Source organism: Lonchura striata, chromosome 1, assembly GCF_050655825.1.
Source record: "Lonchura striata isolate lonStrDom1 chromosome 1, ASM5065582v1, whole genome shotgun sequence".
Lineage (NCBI taxonomy): Eukaryota > Metazoa > Chordata > Aves > Passeriformes > Estrildidae > Lonchura > Lonchura striata.
Window position 1 is genome coordinate 16,109,320 of NC_140703.1, and position 14,585 is coordinate 16,123,904.

General features: G+C 43.9%; 2 protein-coding genes across 23 annotated transcripts in view; one reads left to right on the plus strand and one right to left on the minus strand.

Moving 5' to 3' along the window:
• Window positions 1-12,199, plus strand: part of POU2F1 (POU class 2 homeobox 1) — a 116,937-nt gene extending 104,738 nt beyond the window's left edge. For all 14 annotated transcript variants that reach the window (XM_085590029.1, XM_021550166.4, XM_085590020.1 and 11 more), the window contains one exon: window positions 656-12,199. In XM_085590029.1, the coding sequence (XP_085446155.1) occupies window positions 656-966 (311 nt within the window). In that variant the 3' untranslated portion in view covers window positions 967-12,199. The remainder of the gene's footprint in view (window positions 1-655) is intronic.
• The window catches only part of CD247 (CD247 molecule), a 61,390-nt gene continuing 53,784 nt past the window's right edge, over window positions 6,980-14,585 (minus strand). For all 9 annotated transcript variants that reach the window (XM_021550101.3, XM_085590166.1, XM_085590173.1 and 6 more), the window contains one exon: window positions 6,980-14,352. In XM_021550101.3, coding sequence (XP_021405776.1) covers window positions 14,287-14,352 — 66 coding nt within the window. In that variant the 3' untranslated portion in view covers window positions 6,980-14,286. The remainder of the gene's footprint in view (window positions 14,353-14,585) is intronic.

Consider the following 14,585-nt stretch of genomic DNA (forward strand, 5'->3'; position numbering starts at 1 on the left):
AGTTGTTCTGAGTTTGTAGTTTGGCACCTGTAAAAACTGGGTGGTACAAGTGTCTAAAGAGCTAGGTAACCTATGTGTCCAAATATCCTCTAAACTAGCTGAACAAATCTTAATTTCTAAGTTGCAAGAAAGAACCATTTCATAAAGTGTCACAGGTAAATTTAGGAGATCATAATCTAAGGCAGACTGAACGCTGTAGACCCATGAGACTAAGTTGTAACAGTGGTTGGTTATATGTCAACATTTAAAATGTTATGCTCTAGGTTATATGACCTTCTCCATCTTATGACAGCTGTCATTTCACATGAACCCTCATCTCAACCCTTCCCAGTGCAAGTTGCCTTGCATAGGGCAACAGGCTCTCTGTGGCAGAAAATATAGACCAGTATTGTGCTAAAAGAGCTGAAGAAAAAAACAATGGAATTAGTTTAGCAGCAAATGAAAGATGCCTTTTAGTATCTGCAAGATTTTGTCTGATGGTTATTTGGGGAAAAAAAGCCAAACCAGCCTATGATGAGACAGCTGCCCTCAGCGATTTAGAGAGCACACATATCAGAAAAAGGCAAATACAGACACCCCTTGCTTTTAGGCACATTTTGCATTGTTGCTTACTGCTAACGTTATCTCCTCCCTGCTCAACTTTCCCTATTTTTAGCTCTTGCATCCGGTGGCTCTCTTCCAATAACATCACTGGATGCAACTGGAAACTTGGTGTTTGCCAATGCTGGAGGTACCCCTAACATCGTCACTGCCCCTCTGTTCCTGAACCCTCAGAACCTTTCTCTGCTCACCAGCAACCCAGTTAGCTTGGTCTCTGCAGCTGCAGCCTCCGCAGGGGCCTCTGGACCAGTCGCCAGCCTTCACGCCACCTCCACCTCAGCCGAGTCCATCCAGAACTCTCTCCTCACAGTGGCCTCTGCCAGCGGGGCCACGTCCACCACCACTACTGCCTCCAAGGCACAGTGAGCCGGGCTGGGCTGTGCTCCAGCAGCCTGGGTCACTGTGCGCTGGGATCGGCTGCCAGCCCGGTCGATGGACTGAAAATGCCATGGGCATCCTCTCACCGTGTTGCTGGGGACAAGCGAGAGAGAGAGAAAAAGAGAGAGAGAAGGAAAAAAATATTAAAAAAACAAAACAAAACAAAACAAAAAAAAACCAAAAAAGAGAAAAAAAAACAAAAGCAAAACAGGAAGGATTTAAAGCTGGGACAGACATTTGCCTAATTTTATAATAAACACTGTCTTTTCAGGATCGCTTCATGGATCGGAGAACTTTCTAACCAAAAATGTAAAAAAAAAAAAAAAAAAAACCACAAAAAAACTAAAAACCACAAAAACACAAAAAAAGTGAAAGGACTACTTATCATTTCCAGCAGTCACAATGACAAGTTAAGGTGGGTTATCAGTTCAAACATAGGAAGGGGATTTCCTGGTTTTTTTGGTCTAAATATCTTTCTTTTTTAATTATCATTTTATAGGTCTGTTGTACAGGCCATTATGTCATACAAGGTGTTTATAATCGTATCAATCATGTTGGGGGTTCCTTTCTTAACTGGTACAATTTAGGCAGGCCTGTATTACTGGTGTATCTCTATTATTATTATTATGATTATTATTATTATTATTTTTATATATATAGTTTGGACGCATTTGTCTTTTGCTCCTGGATTATTTTCAGCGAGCTCCCACACCATGGGGGGAGGGTGGGGGGGTGGAGAGGAAGAATGGAGCACAAATAGACTTTCTATCCTAATCTTCTGGAAATGTTCTGAACAGTTTCCTCATCCTTGAATTTGTCTATTGCCTACTTATAGGGGTCAGAAGAATTTATGTTCATCATTTGTGCAGGAAGCTCAGTGCAGTAGCAGAGATCATTGTGTGCAAACTTCCAGGCTGGTCTCTGCTTTGTAAGCAGAGGTAGGAATTTGCTCCAAACTGCCATTCTTCTCCTCTCAAATATTTATACAAAACAGCCAAATTCTGCTCTTAGCTTCTTGTGCTTGGTTCCTTTTACTTCAGAGAGCGGGATGTGACCTCCCAAATCTGGATTGTGTGACAATACTGATGGCTCTTCTGTTCCAGTGATTTTGTTTTGCTGTGCAAAAGCACACACAAATATTTAAAAAACATCATGGCCCAGGCTAATTGGCACCATGTAAAGCAGCATTTAGAGTCCTTTATACCTTCTAGGTGAGTTGGTACTGGATTTCAGAAGGTCACATTCTCCCCATTCATAGCAATATTCCTTTTCTGATGCTTCCAACACTAGAAGAGCTTCCTAGTGAAGAAAAAAAAAAGAAAAAGTGCTTCTAGCTACAAAAGACAGAAGCCAGGAATATGGGAACAGAAGGTGCCATTGTTAATGCCAACACAACAGAGCCACTCTGGGGCTTTGCACACCCCGGGCTGATCTCGTGTGGTCGCTGAGCTGCGGGGTGGGCGCGGCAATCGGCGCCTCTGGCCAGCAGCCGGGGCTGGCCTGGCACTGGAACTCACATTTTAAGGTTGATTCTGATCTGTGGAGCAAAGGATATTTTTGTGGATGAGGAAGGAGTAATGAACTGTACAGAAGTTAGATCGGTATATTCTTGAATATACAATCTAGTATCTGAACCAAAAACGAAAGAAGATTTTTAAAGAGAGAAGACTGGATCACTGCAATGCAGTTCACGTTAAACTTTCCATTCCTGATGGATTTAAAGGTTTCTGCCATGTGTATAAAACTAAATTACTTTTAGCTAGTGAGGGTATTAGAAGAGTCCATTTCCCACCCACCCCCTTTTCTTTTGTCACCAGAGTGTCCTAAAATAATGAGCTGATGCAGCTATGTTGGTTTTGTTGACGATTCAGGGGGATCCTGGAGCTTCTCATCCAAGATCCACAAGGCAGCAACTTTAAACTCTACACATGCTTTGGTTTGCCTGAGCATGTGGGAGTTGTGTTTGCACTCAAGTGGCAGAACCCCTTATCTCTCCCCCCACTACCATGGTTTTGCTCTGTTCATCTCTAACTCTCCACCTTCCTGTTTTACTGATATTTAAACCAATTACCCCTAAAACTTCAAAACTAGTGAACTGCAAGCAGGGAAACTAACAAATGTCCGTCCACCTTTTCTTATGTGTTTTTGATTTTTTTATGTTTTATTTTTTTAAAACTAAGCTTGAACCAAAGTCAATTTCTAGCAAGCTGCTGTACTAATGGACTAGTTTGTGTAAGTGCAGTTCAGATGCAGAGAGGCGATAGATGCTACTGACAATTTCTTTTTCATTTGTCTTTTGTTTTTATTAATTTTATATAAAAGTTGCTGCTTGTTTTTAATCTTTTTTTTTTTTTTGGTTGGTAATTTGTGTTATCCTTGGGGCAGACTCTTAACTTGACTTTGTTTTCTTTTATTTGATATGTAAATAGAATGGCAATGTCAGAGGATTGTTAATCCAAGAGGTCCCACCTTTATCCCCCCAGTATGGATGAATCTCTGTATTTTTGATATGTCTCTACGTCTTCAGGCTGTGCAGGAGACTTTTAGGGCTATGAATAATACTGCAAAAATGGCAGTGGCCCACAGTAAAAGCTTCAGAGCAACAACAGGTACAGCTGGGTGAGCTTCAGGGAGGTAGGGAAAAAGTAGAAGAGAAGATTCTGGTACCCACTGTGCTGGTCTGGAGGCCACAGCACGGTCTGTAGTTTCTACCAAAGGAATGCAAGTCCTTGGACTTGCTTTGAGTGAAGTAAGAGGATGGGGAAAACCGCAGCTGTAGCGTTTGTTCCTGACTCTGAAAGTCCCTGCTTACTTTCACGCCTGTGCAAAAGTACAATTTATCAGGAAGCTTTTTTTGTTAGTAGGGGGAGACCACCGGGCTCATCTCGGATGGATTCCCTCCTCCCCAAGGGTTTTGTGGTGGGGTGGGGGGCGTGGTCCTTGCAGATATCTAGGAAACACAAAGAAAGGTGGGCCTTAAATCAGTGGAAAATCCTCTCTCCACAGTTCCAGGAGACTGTGCCATTAGCTGTCTGAATGAGTTTTCATGTCCCGTTATTGCTGGTTTGTGGTTGGGAGAGGGTCTTGTTGAGTACATATCTGGAACACTAATGCAGCTTGGATGGTTTATTTATTATAAAAATCTGCTTTTTTTCCTGACTACCTTTGCATTGGTCACATGGCTTTGGTGTGAGCACCTTATACCCCTTTCTTTGCCCTCCTCTTCTCCACCCCATCACCCTATCTGGGGCCCAGATTCCAGGGAATTTCTTAGCGAGTTTTTTTTCTGAGAGAAACTGGAAACTCAGAGTAGCTACATATCAAAAAAAAACCTTGGTTTTGTTTGCAGAAACTGACATAATACCCAAACAGCACATACCCCGTGGCATCCATTGCCAGTGTGCTCTGATTCATTGTCCCCTACAACATCCCTGTGACTGACTGTTTTTCCTGGAGCCTAACTTTCATCCCTATCAGTGTTTTTCTTCATGGATGCTGGCTACCTCCAGTGTTTAGGTGAAAGACAGAAATCAGACTGGCAGTGGGTGTATATCTGCCAAGTTAGAGTGCATGTGCTTCTTCAGAGAATGAAAAGAATATGAGATATGTACCAGAATTTAGCAGAAGTTTCTTTCTTAAATCATCATCATGCTGACAGCAGAAATTGATGCATCTGAAAAGAAACAATAACAGTTGTGTACAGACCCAGTAAATAGGATCACAGGAAGTTTGGTGGTGTGTTGGAAAAGGATAATAGCATCTCTTTTTCAAACTTCCATGTCTCTGTATTTAAAGGTGAGAGGGTTGCTTTTCATAGTTGCAAACATGTCACAGTAGCCAGGTAAGAAAAGATAAGGTGAAAAGTTCTCCCTGCAGACAGGGATAGTTCAAAAAGCAAGAGATTTCCAGGAACACAAACACAGACATGCCCGGAAGGTCAAAAACAATTTAGAGAATGGCTTCAGGAGTTGGTCTTCTAGCTTGATGATGACATTTTTTTCTGATCTTAAGAAAAACCTGTTTTGCTTTAGCACACTTTGGCTTTAGCACACTTGGTCTCCTTAGAACCCCCTCTCCACAGTCACCATGGAAGGATTCATGAACAGCCCAAAGAAAGTACACACAGGTGTGGCTGCTTACAATTGTAAGCTTAGATTTCCTACAGAGCATTTATTTTGTTTCTCAGTTACTGTACAACACCTGTTAGTTGAAGTACATTTCTATCAGTCAGTGTGAGGTGGTGTGGATGTGACATCTCTTAGAACTATGACCTGATGCTCAAATGCCACCTCTGTAAGCCTCACATGGGGTGCTTTGACACATTTCTGCAGTTGAGTTAGTGAAGGACACAGGAGAGTTAATTCCTTAATTCTCTGCACATTCCTGCAAAGCAGCATTCCTTAAAATAGGAATTCCCTCTTTTTTTGTTGTTGTTGCAAATGGAGCAGCACAACCATTACAGCTGGAGCCATACCATAGATACTAAACCAAAGCAACATCTAATTTACCTTAAATATTAATTAATATTTTCTTAGATAAAGAAATATATAAAAATACAAAATTATCTTAAAGAGACAGGTAGCTTCTCAAGGTCATCAGAGTGTTTTAGGATGGATAAAATAATGCATGGTCCAAACTTTCAATGATACTTCGTTTTAAACTGGAAGTTTAGAATGTATATGTTTTTATTGCCACATTAACTTACAAAGAGTCACTATTCCCTATTTCTGTTCTGCCTGAAATGGTTAAATGCTGTTTCTCCACACCCTGTACCCCAGCAGGGCATGTCTGTCCCTGTTGGATGTTGCCGAGGGTGGAGTACTACCAAAGGAATAAGCTGGCCTGCTGTTCCCCACTGCATTATGTTTGTCAGTTCTCACACAGCCAACTCAAATCCCTTCCCTATTTTTGCAACCAGTAATCTGCCCTCTCCCTCCCAAAGTACTAGAGCAATATGGAATTGAAGATACCTACCTTGCACAAGTTCTGCCCTTCTCACTCATTGAATCTCTTGTTGCTGCTCATGAATTTCTCTTTTCCTTCCAGAGAGGAGTCCCCTACAATACTTCAAAGATATTTGACAGGGAAGATTTTGTCAAAAAGTTGTTGGCTCACAAATCTCAGTTTCTTAAGATGCTCGTATCTTTGTCTCCATATGGAGACAAAGTGAGTGGTACCTGGTTCCTCCTGTGTCAGTGCAAGTAGTTTCAGTGCTTTTGGAACAATGAAAAGCAATTCCTCTATTTGCATCTCTACACACATGGACACACTAATGCATGGGAAAAAAATTGATATTTTTTCAACTTACCTATCTGCATTTGATTTGTCTGCCACTTCTCCCAGGATACTCCAAGTGAGGACATGCTCTGAATTTTTACCCCCTTTGGGATGCTTTTGGGAGAGCGTTAGGGAGATTGCACTGAAATTACAAATAGTTTAACTGTGGGAGAAAAGACATCTTTTACTCACGCAGACAAATAAGGTCAGCATGTAGAACGTGTCAGGTACTTCTTTTCTGACCAAATTCCTGAACATGAAGCAGCTACTGAGCTTTGTCTTGGGGCTGCTTTTAGGTCCAGCAGTGATGCCCTGCTAAGAACCGTCCATAATTGGAATAATCTGGGCCCCCTTTCTCCCTGCCTGTCTCCGTCCCTCTGCCTCTTTCCCTCCTTGCTCCTTCCCTGTCTTCCCTCAGCGAAAGGTAGCACCATACAGCTCTGAGAACAATACTTGTGGGTAGCAGCTGGCTTCTGGCACCTTCATAAAATACCTCAGCATAGCTTAGCATTGTCGCAGAACTGGTTTTAAACTGAAAAAATCAGAAGAGAAAAGCAAACTTTATAAATAGTGGAGATAATTCTAGCTGTAGAGTTTAGTTGAACTGATGGTTTATTATGATTGATAAACATGATTATGCTGTATGTATTTGAGATCCTGTTTATAGGTTACAACTTTATAGGGTCGGGTGGGGGTGGGTGGATGTTGGGGGCAGAGAAGGGGGTTTGACTGTGTTAGAAGGAAAATGTTTGCTCATAAATTTTTTTCCTTGTATCTGTCTTGCCAAAGGAAACATTTTGTCGCTCCTGGGTTTGGGATTGTTGTTTGGTTGGTTTATCTGTGGTCTAATCTGCAGCACAGCACGTGGTGGCATGCAGGTTACTGATGGGGTTGCTGTTCAGGGTCCTCTCGAGTGTGCGCACACTTCCCTCCCTCTTGGCCTTTCCCTGCCCCTCGCTGGGATCTGAAGATGAGGCAGCAAATATCGAGGAGGCTCAGGGGAGAGATGGCTGTACTGGGCTAGGATCGACCTCGGGGCTGTAAATCCGTTTCAGTTGAGTTGAGTTGCTCCAGAGCTGAACTGGGTCCGCTGTGTTTAACTCCAGGGAGGGACGAGAATGGTTGTCGCATCTTAATCTATCTGGGAGAGCAAAAGTGAAACAGGTTCCTTTTATCCCCCTTGTCTTGTTACTGAATGTAGGGCTTGTAGTGCTTGATAATAGGTGGAAAACTTTTTAACACTTCCTTTTCTAATAGCAATGCTAATCCTGTCTAGACCAAAAACTATGAAAGAAAAAACCAAACTGAGAGAGGTGAAAGCTAACCTACTCCTAACACCTGGCTGGTCTGCCTGAAAGGGTTGAAATACTGTGAGACGGCTGTGGGAGAGGAGCTTTGAGGTGTTGTTGGCGAGGGACCAGGTCGTTCTCCTGGCCGATGTCTCGGTGTTGTGGTGGCAGTAGCAGAAGAGCGAGTGGTTCTTGCCTTGGGAGGGTGTTGCAGCCAGCTCCATGTGGGCTCCAAGGCTCCCTTTCCATTTCCCCTGAGGCTGCTGGAGCGGGGGAAGAGGGCAGGGTGTGCGTGGGTGGGTGGGTGTGCGTGCGAGTGCGTGTGAGCGCCAGCCAGCGCCGGCTGCGTGCGGGGAGCGAGAGCTGGGTTTCTAAAGGAGCTCGACTCCACTGGGGAGGGAGAATTCCCAGTGGCCTCGTAGGGAACCAAAGGCACTGATAAGTTGTCAGCTCTGCTGTTCTCAGAGCGGGTAAGAGGAAAAGCTGGGTGGGGGTTTTTTGAGCTTTGGGTCAGTGTCCCTTCCTCTAAGGACCTCATCTCTTGCGGGTACTCCCACCTTTTCTGCATGGAGTTGCATCGGCTCTGTGAAGACAAACGGTGTCTGGGGTTTGCCCAGTGCTGCAGGTCTTAGGCTGATGTTGGGATACAGTCAGGGAAAACTGTTTCTTTCCTTCAAATGTGGAAGCAGTGTAGTCCAAGGTCAGAGTCTGTTCAACAGCTTTTGCAGATGGTCTTTCTCTTAAGGGAGGGACCTTGAAGACTCCTTTCTTTGCTCCCCAAAGTAGCCTTGTACATGTTCATGTATCGTGCTATTGGGCTGAGCTGTTTTATCAGTGAACTTGGTGAGCTCTTGTGAAGAAAGGGAGGGAGGAAGGGGGAGAGCGGGTTGTCCAGCTACTCTTCCTCCGGACACCAATCGGGTTGCAGAACTTCACTGAAAGCTTTACTAATAGAATTGTTGTTCTGACATTATGTAAAAGTGGTATTAATATTGTGTGACTTTTCAAAGAGCTAGTTAGATTTATAGATAGGTAATAGGGATATTGAAGAAATGACTTCTCAAAGAAAAGAGCACTTGGAACAAAAGAAGTGGAAAACAAGGTGTGCTTTATGGAAAACAAATCTGAGGAAGGAAATGAAACAGCTTGTGGGAGGCGAGGGAAGATGATACGTTTGGCGTTCCTTAGTGCTGCTGAGGCTCAGCCCCAGAACTGGAACATACCCCCTCTGCCTTATTTCATCTCTCTACCAAACAGGACATTGTCAAGTAGCTCAGACCAAAATGCTGATCTGTCTTAAAACTGTGTCGATCTGCTGGGGAATATTCTTCGGCAGAGCTTTACATAATACCGTAAGATACTTAATTAATCACGTTAGCTTCCCCTTCCCTCCCAAAATTGTCTTATCTGTTGTAGGCCCCACTTCAGGATTCACACTGCCTTTGAGGAATTCTGTGGCAGCAGCTACGGAAGCCCTATTCCTTGAATGTCATAACTTCGTGTGCGTTCCAAGCCGGCACATGCGGTGCTATAAAACCTTGAAATTATTTAACAGTAGGAATCCTAAGATCTTAGGGAATGACATGCCAAGGGGCAACTCGTGGAGATCGCACAACCCCCTTGAGAAACGATTTAGGAACAAGAGCACCCGTGACAGTGTCCTGAGAACAAGGCAGTTGAGACGAAACCTTTAGTTCTTCCCCCATTCACTCTCCATGTGTCGGCCTCTGTGACCCCGGTGCTCCCTGCGCCTGAGCGAGTCCGGGGGGAGAACGCAAAGAGAAAGGCTTGGAGCTCAGGGCCGCTCCCCGCGAGTTCCCGGGAGCCGGGCCGCGCCTCCCCGCAGCGCGGGTGGCTGGGGAGGGCTGGAGCAGCTCCGGCCCCTGTGCCCCCCGTGTGCCCCCCGTGTGCCCCCCGTGTGCCAGCGCTCCGTGCACCGGGCCCGGGCAGGAGCTCCTTCGTCCCGCCAGTGCTGTTGTTCCATTTCCTTCCTCTGTGGTAGTATCTAAGGCTAGGTGTGAGTAGGTGTGGGGTGTTTATCCGCCACAGGTACAGGAGCTGTCGTATACCTCATTTCTAACTCGTAACTGAGTAACTTGCTTTAACTTTCTCCAAACCCCACAGAGTTGCCAAGTCTGCCCTCCCTCCTTTGATTAACACTGAACTCTGGCCTATAGCACCCCGTGACCTGCAACCTGGGGAGTGACCCCCTAACGCCTCTGAATGTCGCTGCTTAAAAGCTACTGCAAAGTGAGGGCAAATTGCAATCTTATCTTATTTCCTTTGGTTACAAGGGGTCCTCTTGATTAGTCTGTGAATATCCACCCCCTTCCCTCCACTCTCCATGGAAAAGGGCCACCCACGCTGCCTTTTCCCACCCCAGAACCACGCTGAGCTCCAGGGCCTGGAGGCGCTCTCAGCCCAGTGCTGCATACATGCTACTCACTTTTTAACATGACCAAAAAAGAAAAAAAAAAAAAAACAACAAAAAAAGAAAAAAAAAAAGAAAAAAAAATAGAAATCTCCAAATACTTAATTTTCTTCTTTATTATTTGACAATCCTGTATCCCTTCCCCACTCCCCAGCCTGGCCAGAAGCTGCATCCTTAACCCGGTCCATCTTTATTTGAATGTAGTTCCCCTACCCCCATGGGAAAGAGAAGCTTTGTCAGGTCACGGTGGCTGCTATAAGTCGGGAGGGGGCGGTTTCTTTGTTTTGTTTTGTTCTTTTAAAATTTCCAGCCAAAACCAAAGATTTCCTAATGATTGTATAAACTCAAAACAAACAAACAAACCAAAGACAAAGGGCGTCTTCAGCACCAAGCCCACCTGTGAGGCCGGCCTGGCCTGGGCTGGCTGGGCGAGGGTCGCTGCCGGCCTGGGGGCCAGCCCGGGGCTCCAGAACGCCCCGGGCAGCAACTCCCGGCTCCAGGGTGAAATCTGGGGCGCAGGCGCTGGGAAGGGAGGCCGGGGCTTCGCAGGTGGGTTGAGGAGCTGAAGACTTGGGTGCAGGATTGGCTGCTCTGCTGGGTGCTTTAACCCTCTGGGGGCTGGGTGATGTTGATTAATACACGCTGAGGTGCACTTCTGAGCTTCCCCCCCCTTCACTGCTTGGAAGAGGCTGTCCTGTTGTGAGAAATCCCTGAAAGAAGAAGAAGCAGCTTTTCATTTCTCCTCTAGTTCCTTTTTTCTAGATTTCTTTTATTTTTGCAGCACCACTGTGCAACTATGCATTGTATTTCTCAACCTTTTATGCTAGGTAGATGCCTGTGACTTTTTAACTTTTGGGGGGGGATTGCAAATGGAGGAACTTTTTACATGGATCTTTTTAATCTCAGTTGATTGGGGGGTGTTTGGTTCTAGGGTCAGACAAGCTCTATCCCAAAGCAAAATCCAAATGTTAATATTATTAGCCTGATGCAGATACCAAAGATAATTTCTTTCCTGCAGAACCTTAGACTTGTGTATTAAGTACGATTACCCAGCACTTGCATTAGTCTAACCTCAGTAATTCCAAAGCTTAGATGTATATTTTGGTATATTTCTGGGATATTAAAAAATTGTCGTTTAAATTCTTGTTTGTTTCAGTGTAATGCTCTTAAAGTCATAGCATGGAGATAACTGAACTTGTCCTATTCTTAGTAGTTTGAAATAATAGTATTTTTGTATGTTTTGGGTGTGTCTATGTATGTATTAACATAATGGTTTTCACTGCCTAGGTGTTCATAAATAATAATAAAAGAAAAACCAACTACAAAGGGTTTTTAAACTGTACATAATATTCCGTGAGGAATTTCCACCAGACCGCCAATTTGGATTGCATTTTCACTGATGGCCGCTCCCAACTGGGATTCTTTCTTTCTTTTTAAAGAGACAGCATGTTCTTTTGTTTTCCCCACTGAGCTGAGGTTCTTTCTCAGTGCAAAGGGGGTTTCACTGTTTTAAGGGGTGGGCCAAAGAGGAAGTGGCTTAAATTTTGTTTTAAAAAAGTATTTACCGTGTTAGTTTGAAAACTACCCCTTTGTCTGAAGAATTGGGAGTAGAAAACCAAGCCCTTTCTTCTAAATCTGATCATAACTTTCAAAGAAATTAGGATTTGTGAATGTCTGTAGTGTCTGGGCAGTCCCTTTTTGCTTTTTTTTCTAAATAAGACAAGTTTTTGGTCCTAATGGTTTCACTGCTCTGTGCAACTGCCTGCTTACACTGGCTGGGAGGTTGTTTTTTCTCTTGGCCTTCCTCATACACTGCATTTATACACTTGAGGTCAGCAGAACACTTGAAATCAAGGGCCATTATGGGAGTACCCTACCCAAACACAACCCAAGCTTTTCTTGAGACTGAAATGTGAGAGTCCCACACATTTCAAAACCTTGCTGATCACACTAAGGGTGAGGAGGAAGGCGAAATGCTGTCTCTTTAAAGATGTCCTTTATTATTATATTATTATTATTATTATTATTTTCCCAGTGGTTGCCTACAGATAGCTGTAGGCATTGAGAGATTGTGTAGATTACAGTAAATCAGAATGAAAAGGTAGATTTTGTGTAGATGCATTTGTCTGCTGTAATTTTTTATATATATTAAACTTACTGTAATTGTACAGTTCATTTCTGTTGTAAACATCATTAAACCATTTTCCAAGTGTTTTAACATGTATGCACTTGTTTGTAGTTTTTAAATGTGTCCCCTTGCATCAAAATGGGCAGAAGATTGATCTGTGATGCCTTTTGTCTTGTCATACTGGAGGAGAGCCCAGGTTTTATGCACTCTGCTTGAAGCTTTTGTTCTAATTCTGTATTTATCAGCTCCTCTCCTAAAAGCAGAAACAGCTTCAGTCGCTTCCTGAAGGCAAAGAGGAGACTCAGCTCAACCCCACAGTGAGTGGCCCCAAAACCAGGATTGGATGCTTTTTGAAGTCAAGGTATCCATTGATATATAAAGAGCATAAAGGTGATTCCACACCACCCCCCCCCCCCAAAGAATTTAATTTGTATTGTTTGGCAGTTGGTATTTCACACTACCAAAGCTTGTGACTTCTACATCTTGCAGATATAGTTATGGTGATTTAAAAAGAGAAAGCTGTTTTCAGCACTCTTTGTTCTTGCATCTAGTGCTTTGCAGCATAACTTTACTGTAATTTTCAGCTCAGTCTCAGTTAACTGAGATAACTGTCTCAGTTATCACCCAATTCTCTCAATTTTTCTTGTCACTGCCGAACAGTAACGGATCTAAGAATTTTTTTTTTGCAAGAAGCATTCATTACCATGTCTCAGTTTACTTTTTTTTGCTTTAATTTATTGCAAATATTCTTTAAAAGCTACAAGCACCTACTGCACGTACAGTTTTACTGCTTAAAGAAGTAAAACTGCCTTGGAACTTGCATAGCACCCATTTCAGCAAGTTTTTCTGCTGAAAACCCACCCAGTCCCTGGAAAGAAGACAAAAGCTCATTTGGCCAGTACCCAGAGCATCAGCTCTTAATTCCACAGCCTTGTTTTAGCTCTGCTTCCTCTGTGATGACTGGTGAGATGGCTTGGTCAGCTCCTGAGTGGAGGTGAAACACCCCTGGTGTTGCTGGGCTGAATTTGTCCTTGCTGAATTCCTCCAGGCTTCCCTGTGCAGCTTGCGAGGCACGGGCAAAACTGAGGCTGCAGCAGCAGGAGGTGAGTGTCCCTTTGATACCTGGGTTTGGGGTATTTTCCCAACAGCCCATCCCAACTTCTGGGATGTGTGGAGGAGCTCCTGCTGGAATCCTGTCCTCCTCAGCTTCCCTGGGAGATGGTGCTGCTGGGTCCAGGCTGGTTCAGATGGGCTGAATGCCTCAGGTAAGGAGCTCGTGCCATTCCCACTGCTGCTCCCTGTACACACACATGGGACTGTGGCACTGTTCTATTACTTCATCAAAAACACATGACATTATTGAGCTGGTACCCCCTTGGAATGATACCTGCACCTTTTAGAGGCAGCCTCATGAGAGAGTGGTTTGGAAACTGCATTTATGTTGACTTTTGTACAGTTTGTTGTCTGGAAGTGATAATAGGGGAACCCATCTCCTTGTTTTCTTTGTTTTTCTGCCTTCAGAGAAGTCTCTCACTCGGCTTACCTGGCTCATATTTACAGATGAGTGGCAGTGCCATTGCTTGATCTTTTTTTGGATATTGGTGCTCATTTTCTTCCACTGGAAAGTTGGCATTCAGCCTCTCTGCTTCACTACTGTAACATCATGTCACTCTTTATAATTAAAAAAAAATATGTTTCCCTCCACTGAAGCAGTTTTTTAAAGGCAAATTTAAAGCAAAAAGGGTGAAATAGTCTTATATAAATACTGCAAGAAGTAAATACAACCCTATCTTTGCAAATTGTTTAAAAGCAATAAAGCCGTAATTCCATGTCTTAATATTCTGGAAGACAAGGAAGAGCTATGGAAATACCTGTGTTTGTTAGAAGGTGTGGTCTAGTCCCCACAACACAAACCTGACCAAAAAAAATAAATCAGCCTAATACCCACTATAATTGGAAACAACTTTACAGATATGTACAGTCTAATAGCAGAAGCAGTTACATGATTCAGGAGGAGAGAGAGAAGGAAAAGGCCAGGTCCAGACTCTGTGCACCAACCTAAGGAGGTTCTTGCACACAGAAAACACACAGTGCTTGTGTTGGATGAAAAAGGCTTTCCCCCCTCTCCTCCCCAAAGCAGGTGGGCATCTCTCACTCTTGCCCATCCCCTCTGAGGCTCCCACTTAGCGGGGGGGCAAAGGCTGCATTTGGAGAGCATCGTAAGTGTCCTTGGTTGCTGCACTGAGCCCCTGAAAAAGAAAACCAGAGAAACAGATGAGGGAGAGTGTGAGTGCTTACTTCTTCCTGGCTGACAGGCAGCAGCAGGATGGCAGGGGCTCAGTCAGGAGGATAAGTCTGACTTTTTTTTTCCCCCTACAGAGGTTTTTACTCCTGAATGATTCTTTAGTCTTTGTGTGGTGCAAATAGCTATTACTTACCTGAAGGCAAGGTACATCTTGAATAATGGTTATGAAAATATGAC